Below are 17,495 nucleotides of genomic sequence, written 5' to 3'. Positions count from 1 at the left end.
AAGCATTTATCAGAAAATACCAAAATACAACACAAAATCATGAAGTACTTTCTCTTCAATTTCTACTATTGCAGGAAGCAAACTGCCAAGCTGGAATCACTGATAGCATTCATAATGAAATCAATTGCAAATTTCAGGTATAGCTGATTATCTCCTAAAGAAAAAATGGTGTTAAAAATTAAAGTGGATTGTTCCACTGCAATAAAATGCGTCATTTTTTGTGGCAAAACAAAGCAACTGAATTCTCTGACAAGGACAAAATAGTTCCTCTGAAAAAGTTCACAGAATCACAGAAGCATCCTGCTTTATGCAACCAGACTATGTCCATGCTCACTAAGTCAGGGAAATGTTTTGTTTATTTGTATTGTTGCCTTTTTTTTAATATCAAGTTGCTTCAAAAGAGCCATAGTACTTAATATGAAACAAGGTAAGTGCAGATTATCTTCTTTGTTTGCTTTATTATGCAAGTCAAGGTTACCCATCATCCTGATAATGATTTTAATGATATTTTATGACTCATAATTTAGACTCAGTTTAGTTTGTTGTTCAGTTTTTTGGGGGGGCAGGGGGAGTGCGAGGAAGGTGAGGGAGGCTGGGTTGGTTTTAAGTTTGAGGGAGGGGAGAAAGGAAGTGGGGTGGGGGAAATAACTTTGAGTTTGATACTTATTACTGGTATGGTTAGAAACAATCACAAATGGATCATCCACCTCAAATTACCTGGATTCACCTAGCTTTTCAACCAAAAGTGGGACAAAATGAAGTGATTCTCTCTGAATCTATCCTCTGTCCCACTACCTCACTGAGTTCAGTTCAGGAGTAAGATTTTTAAGACCTGAAGACTTAAAGCGTTTCCTAATCTGGGGGTTAATCACTACAGCTTAAAGATCTGTTTTATTACTATTAAACACTTCAGTATTTAACCTAAAAAACAGACTATTCATAGCTATAAATAGACAGAAAATAGTGAGATTGGGAAATAAAAAAAAAAAAAAAGTAATGAAGGACATAAAGTTAGGTTTTTCAAGGTGAAAAGCAGAGAAAAACAGCTCTCAACTGACCTCTTTGTCTGGTGTTAAAGTGCCTTCATGATTCTGATCTGTAAATGAAGATGTCCTGATTCTGTTGCCAGTTGATGGAGGTGATCTGGAAGGGACCTATAGAGAGATCATGTATACAACAAGTAATACTATTAACTCCAGAACTAATTTTTCTGTATCATAATTTACTTCAAGAATTACTAACTATATCATCCCAGTGAAACCTAGTCTAGATCTTTTTAAAGAAAACAACCGTCTGTGACAAGTTCTACCTTCTGTAGAGGAAAATGTGTCCTGAATCAGCCACAAGAACAAACAACAAAATGGCTTATTTTCATTATTTCTGACTATGGTCCTATTAGACCATATTTGAAAAACAAGCCTTCGAATATTTTAGGAATATATTACAGCTGCTTGAGGTTTAAAAGTTTAGTGATTTGATAGGGATTCAAGTATTTAGAAGTGAACAGAATCTGATCAAGAACTTTGAAAATTAACAACAAAAAATGACACTAAGAAAATTTATGAACTTTAAATTTGTGGTATTTATAACACTGAATCTAAACAATGAAAAAGGGGCAAGAAATTGCTATATATTTTGTTGTCTATATGTACTTGTTGTTCCTATCAAAACTAAACATCTATTCACAGGAATTTTACAACTTCATTCAAACTGAGATTCTAAAAACTCACACCAGCTCAAAGAAACTACCTTGCCAGCCTCATCATTCAAACTTCAAATATAAAATTTCAGTATAAATGTAATGAGAAGTAAAGTATCAACAAGCAGATCTATACTAAAGAGGGCATTTAGCAAAATTTCTCATGGGGTATTGTGAAATGCTGGAAGGAAATATTTCAGGCATGTGGCAGGAGGAAGAGGAAGGTCAGGCCTTGCTTTTGATGAGGTGATGCCTTCCCGCACAGACCCCATCCCTCTGGACCTGTATCCCAGTCCTGCAGTGGCTGCCAACACCTGGCACACCTGAGGAAATGTGCCATACTCTGCCCCTGGAGCCCAAATCCAGGCCCAGAGTGGTCCGATGACCACAAGTTCCACCTGCAGGAAGGGCCCAGGGGTACTTCACCCAGGATATAAGGCAAGCACATGCATGTTTTGACCCTACCTCTTCTTGAAATTGCTCTCAGCTGAACAGGTCTGGAACCAAGAGTGGTAGCTGTATTTGTTCTTTTTTATATCAAAACTATTCTAAAATCAGTCATAGCTACAGGTCTGAAGAGGTAGGCCAATGTCTCAACTTGAAAATACTATTCAAAAGTCAAACAGCTTACCTAGTACCAAATAGCTATTCATCACAAAAGCTTTATGTTCTGCTGAAAACAATCATACCAAAGTATTCATAGGATTCGTACAAAACCTAACCTACTAATGCTGACAGCCTACTCTTCTTTTATTCCTACCCTCAATCTAATGCCAGGGTTTTAAAGATTATTTGATAATCAATTTCCTTCTGTTTGGTGAGGGCCAGAAACATTCAAGGACACTCTGTCACTGTTTAGAAGCAGTATGAACACATCTCTATGGTTCTACAGTTCCCACTGCTGCATTCAGACTTCCTGTCAATTTACAGTCATTTCAGTAGCACTAAGGTTTGCAGCACAAATATTCATTGATCTTAGGCAAAACCAAAAAGAGCTGAAACAGGATAGTACAGGTAAATTGGAAGGGTTCAACTTCCTGACCAGCTCAGGGTTGACTAAAAGTTAAAGCAGGGCTTTAAGGGCACTGTCCATGCCCCTCCAGCACTAACAGGCAGGGGTGAGGAAGGCACCAATCACGTCTCCAGAAAGCCTATTCCATGTTTTGGCCACCCTCTGGTAAAAAGTGTTTCCTTATGTAAGTCCAAATCTGCCATGACAGACACAGTTTGAGTTATTCCTGCATGTTCTGGCACTGTGTACCAGGGAAAAGATCTCAGTACCTCCCTCTCTACTTCTCCTCCTCAGGAAGCTGTAGGGAGCAGTGAGGTCACCCCTCAGCCTCCTCCTCCTCTCCAAACCAGACAAGCCCAGTGCCCTCAGCGCTCCCCAGAGCACATTCCTGCCAGCCCCTTCCCCTGCTTTGGTGCCCTTCTCAGCACATGCTCAAGGACCTTCACATCCTTTTCAAACAGTGGGGCCCAGCACTGCACCCAGTGCTCGAGGTGAGGCTGCACCAGCGCTGAATTCAGTGGGATAATCACCTCTCTTGGCTGGCTGCTGATGCTGTGTTTGATGCACCCCAGGATGAGGTTTGCTCCCTTGGCTGCCAGGGCACACACACTGCTGATCCCATTGATCTTCCAGCCAGCCAGCACCCCCAAACCCCCTTCTGCAGGGCTGCTCTCCAGCTATTCCTCTCCCACTTCAGACTTGTGTCTGGAATTATTCCATCCAGGTGCAGGATCCAGCATTTGGTTGGTCTTGCTCAGCTTCATGTCACTGGTGACTGCTCACTATTCCAATCAATCCAGATTGGATTGCCTCTGCAAGGCAAAGCCTCTTATCCCATGGGAGAGTCAGCAGCACTTCCCAGTTTGGTATCACCTAACTGTCTGCACATTCACTGCAGCCTCCAGATCACTGATGAGGAGCCTGAACAGAGCTGCCTCTAGACCTGAGCTCTGAGGAACACCACAGGTAACTGGTCACCAGCCACATGTCCTGTTTGCTGCCATAATTTGAGCGCTGCTCTTCAACCAGTTCTTCACCCAGTGCACTGCATACCTGCTCATCCCACTGTTGGAAAACTTGCCTGGAAGAAACAGTGGGAAGGACAGTACCAAAACCCTTTATAGAACTCAGAAAAACTACATCCACCACCTTCCCTTTGTCTACCAGGCAGGTGAACTTGCTGCAGAAGGTTTTTTAAACAGAATTCTCCCTTTGTGAACCCACACTGACTGTCTGATAATTGCACTGTTCTTTACATGTCTTTCAACAGCATACAGTATGATTTTCTTAATAATTTTTCCCGGTTCTGAGGTTAACTCTGTAGTTTCCTGTATATTCCCTCAAGCCCTTCCAGTAACCTGGAATAACACTGGCAAGCTCAGTCAGCAGGGACCTCCCCATATTGCCAGGATGGCTGAGAGGGGTCCTACCCATAACATCTCCTAGCTCCTTCAGTATCCTGGGTTGAATCCCACGGGCCCCATGAACTTATAAACATTCATTCAACTGACACAACTCGTCTGTTAAAATTTCCGTGTTCACAAATGAAAAGTTAATGCTCCTGCAGCCATGGTCCTCTGACTCAGGAGCAGGCAGACCAAGGTCTATCAGTACCATTAAAAACTGAGGCAAAGAAAGTAGCACCTGTCTCCATTTTTTCTTCATCCCTATTTGTCAGGTGACAATCTTGGACAAGTAGCAGTTTAAGACATTGGTAATTGCAACAGCGCTTTTTTCCACCCTGTCAGCCATCAGAAAGAGATGTGTTCCCCAGACTGTGAGGGACAGCTATGCTCAATTTGACAGATGACATCAGTCAGTAACCATTCATATGAAAGAGGAAGGCCTACAAACACCTCCTCAGAAAAGGTTATATTTCTCAAGTTATACTTGAGAAATTTTACCTCCAGTTTTACACTAGTCTTAAATTAGTAAATTTAGTCTCGGACACTACAAACCAAAGTACAAATGTGAAGTTCTAGGTCTCAAAGTAAGGGATATAAGTAGAGCATAAAGGGTATAGAACATAGTGAGTGAAGCCTCTCTACAACAGGGTGTAGGGAAAAAAAAGAGCAAAAATTAATGCAAACATGAGTTTCATAAACTAAGAAATTGTAAGTTAGGAAAATTTGGTCTGAAAATGTTTTGCCAGGAAGGAATGCATTTTGACAATTGGAATTACTGATCTGAATAAAAGCAAATGAAAAAAGCATATCCCACACTTTTTGCAAGACTACAGTATATTTTATAAACCTCAAAACCTCACTTCTTCCTTCAGACTCTGTTTTCAAATGAGATACAAGAAGTGAGAAGAAAAATTTAGTTTACTCCTAAGATAAAATTTAACTATTTCCCCCTAGTGTTACTTGACAGCAACTGAGAAGTAAGAAACATTGCAAGACAACTATTTCACATGAAATAAAATTGTTTTAATGTCTTGTAATTTCTTGCTTCTGCCTTTCCATTTATGTCAACCCTTGAGTTACATAATCTGCTCTGTCCACAGTACAGCAGACTAGGCCTATAGACTAGGTATAATTTGCTATAAACACTCATATCAGGTTTCAGAGTATTTGTCAAAACTAATTTTTCAAGAGCCAGATAAAGACTAAAGTATATTATGCTGTTGGGTGCATATATGCATGTAAGCCCATATTTATTCAGTAGAATGATTTTCAGAGAGTATCAACTCTTGAACACAAGCATGGAGCATCCCGAACAAAGCAGATTACAATATCCTGACCTAAGTTGATTACAATGCTGTGTGAAAGGTATCATAATTTAGCTGCTGCACACTGAAAACAGTAAACTCTGCAGATCAATCTCTTTTACACTGCACTGAAAGCTCACCACACATGGCAATTAAGAGAGCACTCTAAACTTAACTAACACAATCATACTTCACAAACTAGAGAAGGCACAGAATGAATACTATGGAAGGCCTTAAAGTAGGACTCAACAAGCTACACAAAACTTCACAAGAGATCCATTTCTAAAAATCTTCCCTCTATTTCACAAATGTGTGATTCAAATAATAGAACATAACTGTCAGCAGTTTTGAAACCATGGTCTAATACTGGGACTATGCAGTGCCAAATCTCCCAGTGGTTCAAATTACATGCAGATCAAGCCCAAGCAACTAATCACCTACTTGTCAAATTAATTACGTTACCTGTCTCTAGCTTAACATTCACAGGATTCAGAGTTTATATTAGCTTTTATACTTTTAGATTCCAAGATACACGGATACTTAACCTAGAATGAGACACAGGCAGCCATTATCAGCAGACTTTACCAATAGGATGTTAACTTGCTGAAGTCTTTCTACCCAAAATTATTCTGCTTTGACACATGCATTAAATCATCACAACTTTTTTGGCCACTTTCTCTTACATACTCTGGACATATGTGGTATCTGGTGAGTATTACTATCACTTAAAAACAGCCTTTACTAGAATACGTTTAAAATAACTTAGTGAAAGAAAGTACACACAAGAGGAAAATGGCCAATGAAATTATTACTAGAACAAATAAATAAGTGCCTTGTTCTCACATTTATACTATATTTTTAATTAATTTACAGTTTAAAAAATGCAAAAAATGCAAGAATAAGGTCGAGGTAAGCAAACCAGCCCTCTACAAGATGTTAACAGAAGGGCCATACAGAACTGAAAGAACAAGTATTAAGAGGAGAGAAAAGGACAACTAGGGAACTCAGTGCTGGATTCAATACACGTAAAAGTATCATTACTTTAAATGCTAAGGAAGAAACCCATTTCTGCTTCGTTCTGTTGTACGTTCAGGCAAGAGATGGTTTTTACACTCTCCCACAGGACAGCTATTGTAGAGCGGACAAAACGAAGCACAGCTTCTAGCAGGAGAAGGATGGGTAACCACTTAGATGACGAAGTTCTAGCGAAGCCGCCCGGCGCTGACAGCGATTCCCGCCAGCCGGCCGAGCCCGGAGCCCTGGGTCGGACCGGCCCCGCCGCAGCCGCAGCCGCGGGAGGGTCGCGCCGCGCAGGCCTGGCCGGCCGACCCGCAGGACACCAAGCCCGGCCGGGCGAAGGGCGGCCCTGCCCCGACAGGTGAAAGGCCGTCACCGGCGCCCACAACAGACACGTCTCCCAGCGGCCCCTCCTCGCCGTACCTGCGGTGGGAGGGAGCTCGCACGTCCACCCGCTCCGCGCGGCTGCATCTGCTCCTCGCCAATCTTCTGCTTCAGTTTCTTGAACATGGTGGCGGGAGGGAGAAGGGGATGAGGGCACGGCTCCCGGGCCCGCTGGTCAGGCGGCAAGGGGCGCCCAGGGGGCGGCGGAACAGATCTCCCCCCGCCCCGGCCCGCGGAGCCGCCGCCGCTCCGCCCTCGGACCCCCTCCGCGGGGCACGGGCAGCCGCGACCACTGCGCCTGCGTAGCCAACGTGGAGCCCAGCGCGTCGGCTGGCACGGTGTGCGGCGAGGCACAAACTTCCAAACGCAACGCGCGGCGCTATCCTCCCACAGCCCGGGCGGACGTGCAGCCTGGGCGCCCCGCCTGCGACAGTGCAAAGCGGCATTGCCTGGCCTCACTTGCTCCATCTCTCCCGGAGGGCGAGGGAGGCGATGCCGTCCCGGGAATGTATAGGCGGAGGAGTGATTACTTCTGTCAGGAAGGACGAAAAACAGAGCAGTAAAAGCTGCCGCCTCGCTGCGCCTTTCTGCCGCCGTAGCCGTTTGATTCCGTACCTTCAACCGCGCCACGGAGATGCCTGACTTGCCAGAATGCTGACTCTGAGGGGCTGCGTGCCCTCGCGTAAGGGTCCTCCTGAGTCGGTCGGCGACAGTGTCGAGGACAAGCTTTCACAAGCCGAAGAACCGGACAGCAAGGTAACAAAAAGGTGCTCGGTTCTAAGACTTGTGAAAGCTTCCGACTAAAAAATGCCCAACAGTTGCTTTTTGAAGCTGCCCGGAAACCTATCTGCTAATAAGAAAGTCGCGACGTTTTCCTTTTGAGTAGCCTTCTGTTCGCAAACCTGAGATACACTGTTATAACTAAAGTACCATTGAAGGTGGAAAGACGATGTTTGCTGCTACCGCTACTATTTGCTACTACACGAAACTGTGGCAGAAATGTTCTTGGAGGCTCAAGGTTAAAACCTCTGGCTTTAGATCCCTTGTTGGATGACGTTTGTGCGTGTGTTCAGGGTTGCGAATGAAGACTTTCGTTCGCAGAGGGCTGTGAGCAGTAGCCAGCATTCATTCTCCAACAACGGGACTATTTTGAAATTTACTGTGTTGACAGTGACATTGCATGAAGGCTAAAAAATGCATGGTGCTGTTTGCAAGAAACAATGAACCACGTGTTCTTCTATAAAGCTTCCTACTAGGGAGGCTGTGTGCAATAATCACAAATGCCCAGAGATGTTTTCACTGAAATACACTCCTGAAATCTCTGAGTAATTTGAGGAGGGGGGAAATGGATAGGAAATTATTTTCCCATTTGTTTTACACTGACGAAAAAAATAATCAAGCTAAATATACAGCAAAAATAAATTGCTGGTTTTCCTATTTTTTTTTTGCTATATTAAACAAACATAAAAATATGGTTTTATGTTTTAAATAGCAAAAAAAACCTAATTTTTTTTTTTTTACAATCTGTTTAGTTGTAGATAAACTGTGACTGGTAGTGACCCGTTTGTTTGTGTGTTCCTGTTAAGACTATATACATACTGTGTGTTCCTGTTAAGACTGTATGCATACTTCAGATGACAGCAGTGACTTGCACATTCTACTGATTTTTCGTGAGAACAACTGTTGACTTCAAACACCTTCAAAAAAGCTAATCTGAACCTACAAGCTGTAATAGCCAGGTAAGTATCTTGAAGATTTGTAGGGTATCTTTCCTGTAGGTTGAGACAGAATTATAGGAAAAAGTCCCCAGAATTAAAAGGACAAAACCATCCGAATAGCAGTCCATAAGGAAATAAGATAAAATGAGCAATTACGTTTATTGCATCCATAAAAATTAAACATTTTCTACCTCAGTGGGGTAGCTTCTGTTTCTTCTAAATATGACATGCAGCAGCATGGTGGTAAAATTCAGAGATTATCAAGTGAGAGGAACATTTCCTGATGAATGCCTTGGGAAGCCCTTTAACCACCTTCAATACATGGTGGTAAAATTCAGAGATTATCAAGTGAGAGGAACATTGCCTGATGAATGCCTTGGGAAACCCTTTAACAACCTTCAATAACCTAATAAATCCATTACCCTCTCATACCTATGTTCTCTATTACAAATGCTAGCTCATATTCTCTTTTTCTGTTCAGATTACTCTTCTGATTTAAACCTAAGTCACTAGATGTAGTATGTGAATTTGATGGACAGATGCATAATTGAAAGGACACTAGCTCCTGTAGGTATCAAATAGAAAAGCACAGCTTTTTTAATCCATTCCTAAAATGTATACAACAGAAAAGAGAGCTCTGTATTATTTCCTTAGAAAATTTAAAGCTTGAAATGGTATATTGTGAGTGTTTTTCATGTACTGATGTTTTTGTAGGACTAAAGGCTGTGTGGAATAGAACAAATCTGAGATGAGAAACTATGACAAAATAAGTAATTTTTTCCTACACTAAATTCTTAATTACTATAGAAAATGGTAAGGGGATTTATTAGTTGAAGCTCTGATAATGGGTTGCACTAACAGTAATCAGATAATCACACGATAATTGGATATTTTCTAGGGGACTTTTTTTACAACAACAAGGTCTTTTGATGTGTCAATTTCAAGGTACTTAATCACCTCCTGTTCTTCACAGGAGATGCCTAACCTGGGTTGTAGAAAGAGATTAAATAATATTTGTATATGTCATTTAATCATATATAGATGGGTGTCATTTAAAAAAATTAATGTAAATTTTTGTGCTTCTGAATTGGGATCTTTTGTGATAGATAGCTATGTGTCTAGTATTGGTCCAATAATACAAAGTGGAATCCCACATGAAGCAGCAGTATCCAAATTCTGAAGATTTGTATGATAACTCTGCAAAACTCTATCATAAGCCTTCTAAATGGGATTTAAATATTTTAGCATCTGAGCAGGTTTGATTGTAACATATTGAAATAAACAAAGTGTTTACTCTAAACCCCACAGAAATCCTGGAGAAATGTCTCAAATTAAATTCTTACACACAGAATGTCAAAATTCCATACTTAACTGAATGATACCTTATTTCTAAAGGGTTGATCTGATCCTAGCAGATTTATTTGCAAAATTAAAAGAAATAGTTAAAAGTGAAGATATGCCCCACCTTTTTTATATTCCTTAAGTACACCAGTTAACTGATTAAAAAAGATAAATATGACATCATGGTACCATCTGCAAAAGCTAAATGCACACTTGCAAAAGTCACTGGTTATGGCAGATAATTAAGAATAAAGGTCTGTTTAAATTCAGTCTATAGCAGTCATTAAGGTATTTATTTGGGAAAGGGTATTGAGTAAAAGTCTATTCTTATGCCAGTCTAGATTTTTCTAATTGTCAGCAACAGCAGCCCACACATGCCTGCCATGTCATTCCTTGCCTTTTTTTAACTTCGGTGCTTGTGAGACCATCTCCTTAGTCATTTCTGCAAGGTCAGTCTGCAAAAAACTGACCTGGCAAAAGAGCAAATAATTTCTGCTGACTTACTGTGCTGAGCTGCCCCTGAGAACTAGAGCTGCTGCAAGGGAGATATAGAGAGTCAGGAGCTGGACGGTTTTATGTTGCAAGTTATTTCAGATTGCTCACAAATATTCAGATTGCTCTTCCCTGAGCAATTTGCTTAACTTTAAACTCAAGTAATCCCACTGAGTTCTCCTTCAAGTTCAGATAACAAGCAATTCTATCACTGGAAGTATTGTTCTATGACTGGAAGTATCTCAAATATCTTAGTTCCTACTGATGGCTGAAGTCTTTAGCCTTCAGCCTACTGATGCATAAAGTCTTTAGCCAATCTAATCCAATTTTTTAAATGCTGTCTAAGATTGTAGCTTTCTGGAAGTCACAAAAAAGCATGGGCATAAATTATGAATATGGCTTTCAATACATTTTCCCACACATTCAAATCCAAATATTTTAGGACAGACATATGAATATGCTAGCAGCTAGTTCTTTCAATCCAGTTATCCAACACAAATATTAAAAGATATAGAAAAATGTAACATAAAAACCAACTTTTAAATGTTGGTTCAATTTTTTTGGGAAGGAGGTTTTTCATATTTGAATTTTTCTTTATTTCATCATCATGCTGTTAAAACACTGTTGAACATTCCTATTATTCCACCTGGATAATATTTGACATTGAGGGAATTCTTTTAAAAATAAATTAACAAGAACTGGTAATAGAGTAAAAAAAAGCTAAGAATAAAGGAGCACTGATCATGTAACAGGAGTTACTCTCCAGAGCTTATGTACAAACTACTGTTCTTTGCACACAGTTTACAGAATGTTGCATTTAGTAATATTTGCAGTTTCTACTCCTACTCATAAAACTCAAAATCCTATTGTTGATGTTAAAGTAGTCAGGAAGTATATCATGCACAGTTACACAGGTAATAATTTTCAGTTCAGAAGTATTTTGATCTTTACTTCAATCCAAATGTTACTAAACACAGCACCTGACAGTGAAAATTGTGCCAACCCATTATACTTGCAACCCAGAGAAGCAGTTGTGCAAAGCGAGTTCATTATAGTCCTGTAATTTGAACCCTAAAAGCTTTAATCTAAATAAAAGAGGTAATCAGAACATTTTTCTAGCCTGATCTGATTGCTAATTTTACTTTTCTATTTAGGTGTCGTGACTTACAACCACCACCAGATGACACTGTTCTAGGCGATGATGCCTCTGCAGAGTCATTGTCGTATTACGAATGCAAAACCTTATCAACGAGATAGGAATGAATACCATTCAGCTCAAGGAACAAACAAAACCCAGAGTTTCTTTGTCAGCTGTATAATCCTTCTCTGTACAAAGTACAGGTTGCTCTAAGTAAATTACTGGGTATCAAATTCAAAATTTCTTTACCACATGCTTGAATTCATAGCAAACAGTCCATGCTGTTGATTTATGCATTCATATATTCATCTGGGCAGATAGTGGCCTGAACTCAGTGCAAGTAAAACAGAGGAAAGAGGTTCACTAATTAATTGCATAAAGATGGTGAGTGGCATGAGAGAGAAGTCAGTGAGCGTGTTCAAAATGCACAAGGCTATGGAAAGAGCAAGAGCACTGTCTGAAAATGCTGAAAGGTACCATAAAGGCTGAAATTGTTTATGCTGAGAAGATGAGAGGAATAAAGTCACTTCAGAGAGAAGAAGAAATTATAGGCATCACTGCTCTGCACCTTGGGAGGGAGCAGAACCTCTCTGTTTTAACGGGAAAGTTGAAATCACATTTCATGCCATATACCCGTCTTTCCAAAAGTACAAAGTGCAAGCTCAGCCAGTAAACACAAACTACTAAGAACCACTGCAGTAAGCTGGCTCACTCAAGATATCTTTTTTTATATGAATGGGAATATAAGAGATCTAGAGATTTAAAATTGAGTGCCGTGGTGTGATCTTGCAAGAGTCTGATTTTCCTAAAACAAAAATATTAATTTTATCACTACCTTAAGTGATATTTCCTTTGTGCTTTCTCTAGAGTGTCAGAACCTTTTTTTAAAATTCTATTTTACTTTAATTAATTTAATTATATTTAAAACTCTGAACACCACTGAAAGAGAGCTAATGATGCAATAAACCAGCAACCATTTTTATCAATAGTAATGCAAGTAATGAGTTTGACTTAAAATTACTTCGCATAAGATGGTCATTTGAGTGACCACTTCATCCTTATTTCTGTGAACAAAAAAAAACCCAAACATGCCTCCCTGTGGTATTTTCGGGGTCCCCAGGATGAAGGAGGAATTGATAATTCCTCCAATTGACAATTGATAATTGTCTCTATGTTCTTTGAAGGCTAATTTTTTATTTTATGTTACTTATATTAAAGAATGCTATACTAACAAATAGAGACAGGATACATCAGGCGGCTTAACAAGATACTGATTAAAAATTCATTACTGACTCCTCACAGTCTTGACACAGCTGGATGGTGATTGGTTATTAAGTTAAAACAATTCACATGAAACCAATCAAACAATGACCAGTTGGTAAACAATCTCCAGACCACATTCCAAAGCAGCAAACACAAGAGAAGCAAACAGGTAATTATTGTTTTCATTTTTCTCTGAGGCTTCTCAGCTTCCCAGGAGAAGAAATCCTGGTGAGGAGATTTTTCAGAAAATATGACAGTGACTCCTCTCCCCTTCCATACCCCTGCCCAGACAAATCTATATAGGCAGGGACCTTGATCAAAAAGGAGAAAATAACTTGCTCCTGAAGACAGAGCTGCTTCAGAGCAGAGGACTTGGCTGGTTATGAAGGAAACCTAGGCTCTGTTCCTAGATCTTCCAGTGTCCTGGTCACCCATAGTGGGAAAGCTATTTTGCATCTTTGTGCTCCGTTGGTATTTTTATGAGAAACAGTGATTCTATCCAATTTCCTGCAAACACATTGTTAGTTTTTCTCTTATCTTGCCCAGCTCATGATAGAAAGGTCTGTCTTGGTTTGAAAGACTAAGATATCTGCTAAGGAAGATAGGAGCCTCCCTAGGAATGGAAAATACGACCCCCTTCCCTCCAAATTATTACAATTTTGAAATTAGGGACTTTCAGGCAAAGACATGGGAAAGGGAATAACAGTTCCTTACTAGTCTGTATATGGATAACAAGGCAACAATGGGAGTGACAAACAACCAGAAACCCAGCAACAGCCTTCACTTGGCTGCGGCCCTTTCCCCTGTGGTGCAGTTACAGTCACGGCCGGCAGGGGCGCTGTGGGCTCCCAGCCAGGCAGGGCGGATGCGATGATTCCCCCGCAGCTGCAGGGGGCACTGTGGCCCCGCCTCTCTCCACACGGTAATGGCGGACGCAGCCGGCAGAGAGGGATGGAGAGGTGGCTTCCCTTACATACTCACTCAGCCTGTCCTTCTTCCCCCTCTGGATAGCAAAAGGAGCTGTAGCAGAAACCTCAGAGTGGCAAGCTAGGAAGGCAGGGATGAGCAAAGTTCTGGGGGTAGATGAGATGTATCAGAAGCTCAACAGTTGTAGCTGGAGCTGCGGGGCCTCCCTGCAGGGCAGGGGTGTGAGTTGCAGTGTAGCAAAGAAACCTCCGAGCAGTGGCAAAAACCAGCGGGGGCTGGGCAGTGTCCGCTGGGCTCCTGAACATACCCAGGAGAAAGATGCTCCCTTGGAGGGGGAGGGGGCTCGAGGATCCCGGGTTTTCCCCTGAGGCACCTGAGTGGATGGTGTAATATATGTTGGGAAATAATGCATGCTATAAAATAATGTATTTTATAAAGATTGTGAGATCCAAATGAGTCGCTGACCACAAGCAGCCTGAGAGGCGGACGTCTATTCAAATTCTGAAATTCCTGAAGGCGGCAGAAGAACAATCAACATTTAGCTTATGAATAGACGCACCCAGTGCGACGATCACCACTATCCCGATCCATCGAAGACGCCTAAGAGCAATCATCGCCCTGTTGATAACATCGATCAAGATAGCTCAAGTCGTCAGAAAGATACATCTGAATACGCGACTTCCAGGGATTCGATCAACGCTGGCTATCAACCAGGAAACAGCAATTGTCCACCTCTGCACAGTGAAAGAAACAACTATGAATGTGAAGAGTTATAAAAGAAACTGGGATTCCTCTGCCTCGGGCACAATAAACTGTATAAAACATCCACACTAGAAGGGACTCTTGTGAAAGGGGGAGGGTCCGATGTGATAGAGGTCAGATCCAGGTTCACCCAACACCGAACCCGGACTCAACCGTCTCTTAGGTTGTGGTGGTTTTGAGGACCGTATTTTGGTTGTGAAAAAAGATAAATAAATCTTTTCACATTTTGATAATTCACTTTCAATTGATCGCTTATAACAATGGTGAAAGTCCGTTTCAGTGAGGTGGAGTGTTAATAAGGTCCCAATAAAACAGCTGCTCTAAGGAGCAGAGCTGCACTCACAGTAGAAGGTAGCAGAAGACGGAATCTTGCAATGGTGGTAGATTCTTCCTGCAATGACTGCAGCCTCATTCCCCTCCGAATGCTGAGAGAGCAAGAGGGAGCTAGAAGCTGCCCCAGCCCCTTTTTTCTTAGCACAGTTCTCAAGTATCTCTGCCCCTCCAAGAGAAACTCTCAAATAAGAGGAGTGAAGCCACTTGCCCTTCTCCCCTGAGCTTAGCAACTTCTTTTGTCTCTCTTAAATACCCGCTCATTATTGTCTCCTAGCAGCACATATGGGAGAAAATTCCCTAAGAGAAAAAAACAAAAGGAGGAATCCTAAATCCCAACAAGTTCAAAGGAATGACTGCTTATTTAGTTGCTTTTTAGTTGTTGCGAGATCTACAGCCATAAAACACAACTAGGACTGCTGGGATTTTCTTTATTCTATGATAATATTTTTCCCTAAACACTAACATTAAGAAACAGCAAATTATTTTGCTTAATAATTTCTAGTCAGCAGGGGTAAGAATTCATGCAAAGATCTTGAGACACTGATTTGGGAAGAGCTAAAAAATCTCCTAATATGTATGATTCCTTTAGCTAAAATACAGAACATCTAAAACCACATCACTGGAGATGCTGCACCAAGCAGAAAAGAGCTGAGAAAAGTCACTAAGTTATAGCATAATAGATTTTTAAAGAAATGTACTGAATAACATTTGCCACCATCAAAATAAGCAGCTATTTTAAGGAGAATCAGAAAGTATTTTTCCCACTTACAGTACTGTATAATTTGATCAGTCATTAAGGAAAATGCTCACTTTCCTTCTATGGCATCAAATTTATGAAACTTGTGAGACATGACTAATCACTTCAAAAATTTGAAAAGTTTATTAAACCTTAACAAAAATACAACACAAGGACTCAATAAGGAAAAACAGGCCTGGAACCTGCCCTCATAGCTGTACACCATGTGGCTGGCTCATCTTCAAGATGGATGGTCAGACTTTTATATTCCTGGGGGTTGCATCAGCCAGCCCTGGCCCCTCCCAAAGTCTGTCAGTCAGCTCTTCTTTGCCATTTAGCAGTGGAAACTACTTTCTTGTAACTTGATTGGAGATCAGGCGTTGCCACCTTTAGCACCAAGGTTTTCCATTCCCACCTGCCCCAGGTAAGGGACACCTGTGCACACCTTCTCTCTACCTGTCCTAGGCAGCCCCAGCTGTCTGATGGCAACAATACAGGAGGGGGAAAAGGGAACTATGGGGAGAACAGAGGACATCTAAACTACAGTAACATAACTATACCTCAATAAAGCTTCTCTTAATATTCACACGTTATTCATCCCTTAATTGCAAGAGCCAATCATCTCTTTATCCATCTATTATAAACTGATGTATGCAGAACACAGAAAATTACAATATAGGAATAAATTAGAATACTTCTCTGAATCACAGTTTCTGGAATCTATGAAACAGAATTGTTACAGTCTAGTTTTTTAGGTTATTAGAAATGCTTCTGCCTGAATTAAGGTGCAAATGAGACCGTTTGCCAAAGTTAATAGTATTAATTTTATTTAATAGTAAATATGAGAGAGAGAGAGAGAAAGAAAAGGAAGATAAAAAAGTAGAAAAGAGGTGGGGGACAGAAAGAGAGACATTAAAGAAAATATCACCACTATGACAGTGATGGAGAGAGATGGAGACTGGCTCAGTGATCAGAATCCGATTTTATTGTGGGATACAAGTGCTTAGATACTATTTCAGGGAGACTAGTAATGTGTACTACAATGATTAGGTTAAAATCACATACACAAAGTTATGCATTTAAAAACATTGCTTGCTTGCAGAGCTTAATGGGATTTTCTTTCTCCGGAAAACCTGTCTGATTGAATCTTCTTGCAATCCAGGTCTAATTTTCAAAGTTCTGTTTGCTTTTGCCAAGGCATCCTGTTATCAAATCTCGTATGTTAACCAGGCCCAAAGTCCACTGTCCTTCTTGTGTCCCAATATCCCAATACTCCATGGATCCCAACCATATTCTGTTGATCCTCTCCAGCTGGTCTTCTGGGGTGTGAGTGTCCCCCCTGCCAAAAAGGATAGAATCCAGTGAATTAGTATATGCTCGGCCTGGGTGGGAACTCCCAGCTACCTCCCCTGGGGGGAATGCAGTTTGACAGAGTCTCTTGCAGCAGATTCTGGGTTGGTTGCATTCCTCTGCATCACATGCAATGCTGTGGTGCATGACCTCAGAAATAAGTCAGGGGAGCACCTTGGGTGGTCTTTGATGGATTATGACCCCTCCTCAGTTGCCTGTCACATCAATGTCCTGTGGATGTGGCCTGTGGGGCTGGGGGTTTCACAGCTGGGCTGGTTTGTGTACAGGAAGATGGATGATCAGCACCTCTGACCAGATTTTACGCCCTACTGCAAAGCCTCTTCCTCTCTCCTCAGCTGGGAGAAGTCTGTGTAAGCCTGGTCTCTGGGGGCTGTGATATCCTCACACCAAACCCAGCCAGGGATGATTTTCTGCTAAATTTGGCTTTCTTGTGGATGCATTCCTTTCCTTCAGCCTTATTTTTTTTCTCCCTATACCTGAGATGATTGAACAATAGCATCCTGTGAAAAATGCATATTTTATGATTGGCTTTTCACAAATATTAAAATTAATATTATATGTGTTATGTTAGAAAGTTATGCTGTGTAAATTT

General features: G+C 41.1%; 1 protein-coding gene across 3 annotated transcripts in view; it reads right to left on the bottom strand.

Moving 5' to 3' along the window:
* Positions 1-7,539, bottom strand: part of GOLGA4 (golgin A4) — a 72,619-nt gene extending 65,080 nt beyond the window's left edge. For 2 of the 3 annotated variants that reach the window (XM_014267013.3, XM_014267014.3), the window contains exons 1-2: positions 6,862-7,424; positions 1,059-1,154 (exon numbers count right to left, since the gene is read on the bottom strand). In XM_014267013.3, the coding sequence (XP_014122488.3) occupies positions 1,059-1,154; positions 6,862-7,290 (525 nt within the window). In that variant the 5' untranslated portion in view covers positions 7,291-7,424. Of the gene's footprint in view, positions 1-1,058; positions 1,155-6,861 lie in introns of all 3 variants that reach the window. The other variant, XM_014267015.3, reaches the window with a different exon arrangement.
* Between the last annotated feature and the right edge of the window lie 9,956 nt (positions 7,540-17,495).

Source organism: Zonotrichia albicollis, chromosome 1 (assembly GCF_047830755.1).
Source record: "Zonotrichia albicollis isolate bZonAlb1 chromosome 1, bZonAlb1.hap1, whole genome shotgun sequence".
Lineage (NCBI taxonomy): Eukaryota > Metazoa > Chordata > Aves > Passeriformes > Passerellidae > Zonotrichia > Zonotrichia albicollis.
Note: the sequence above shows the minus strand (reverse complement) of the source record. Positions and strands in the feature narration are given on the sequence as shown.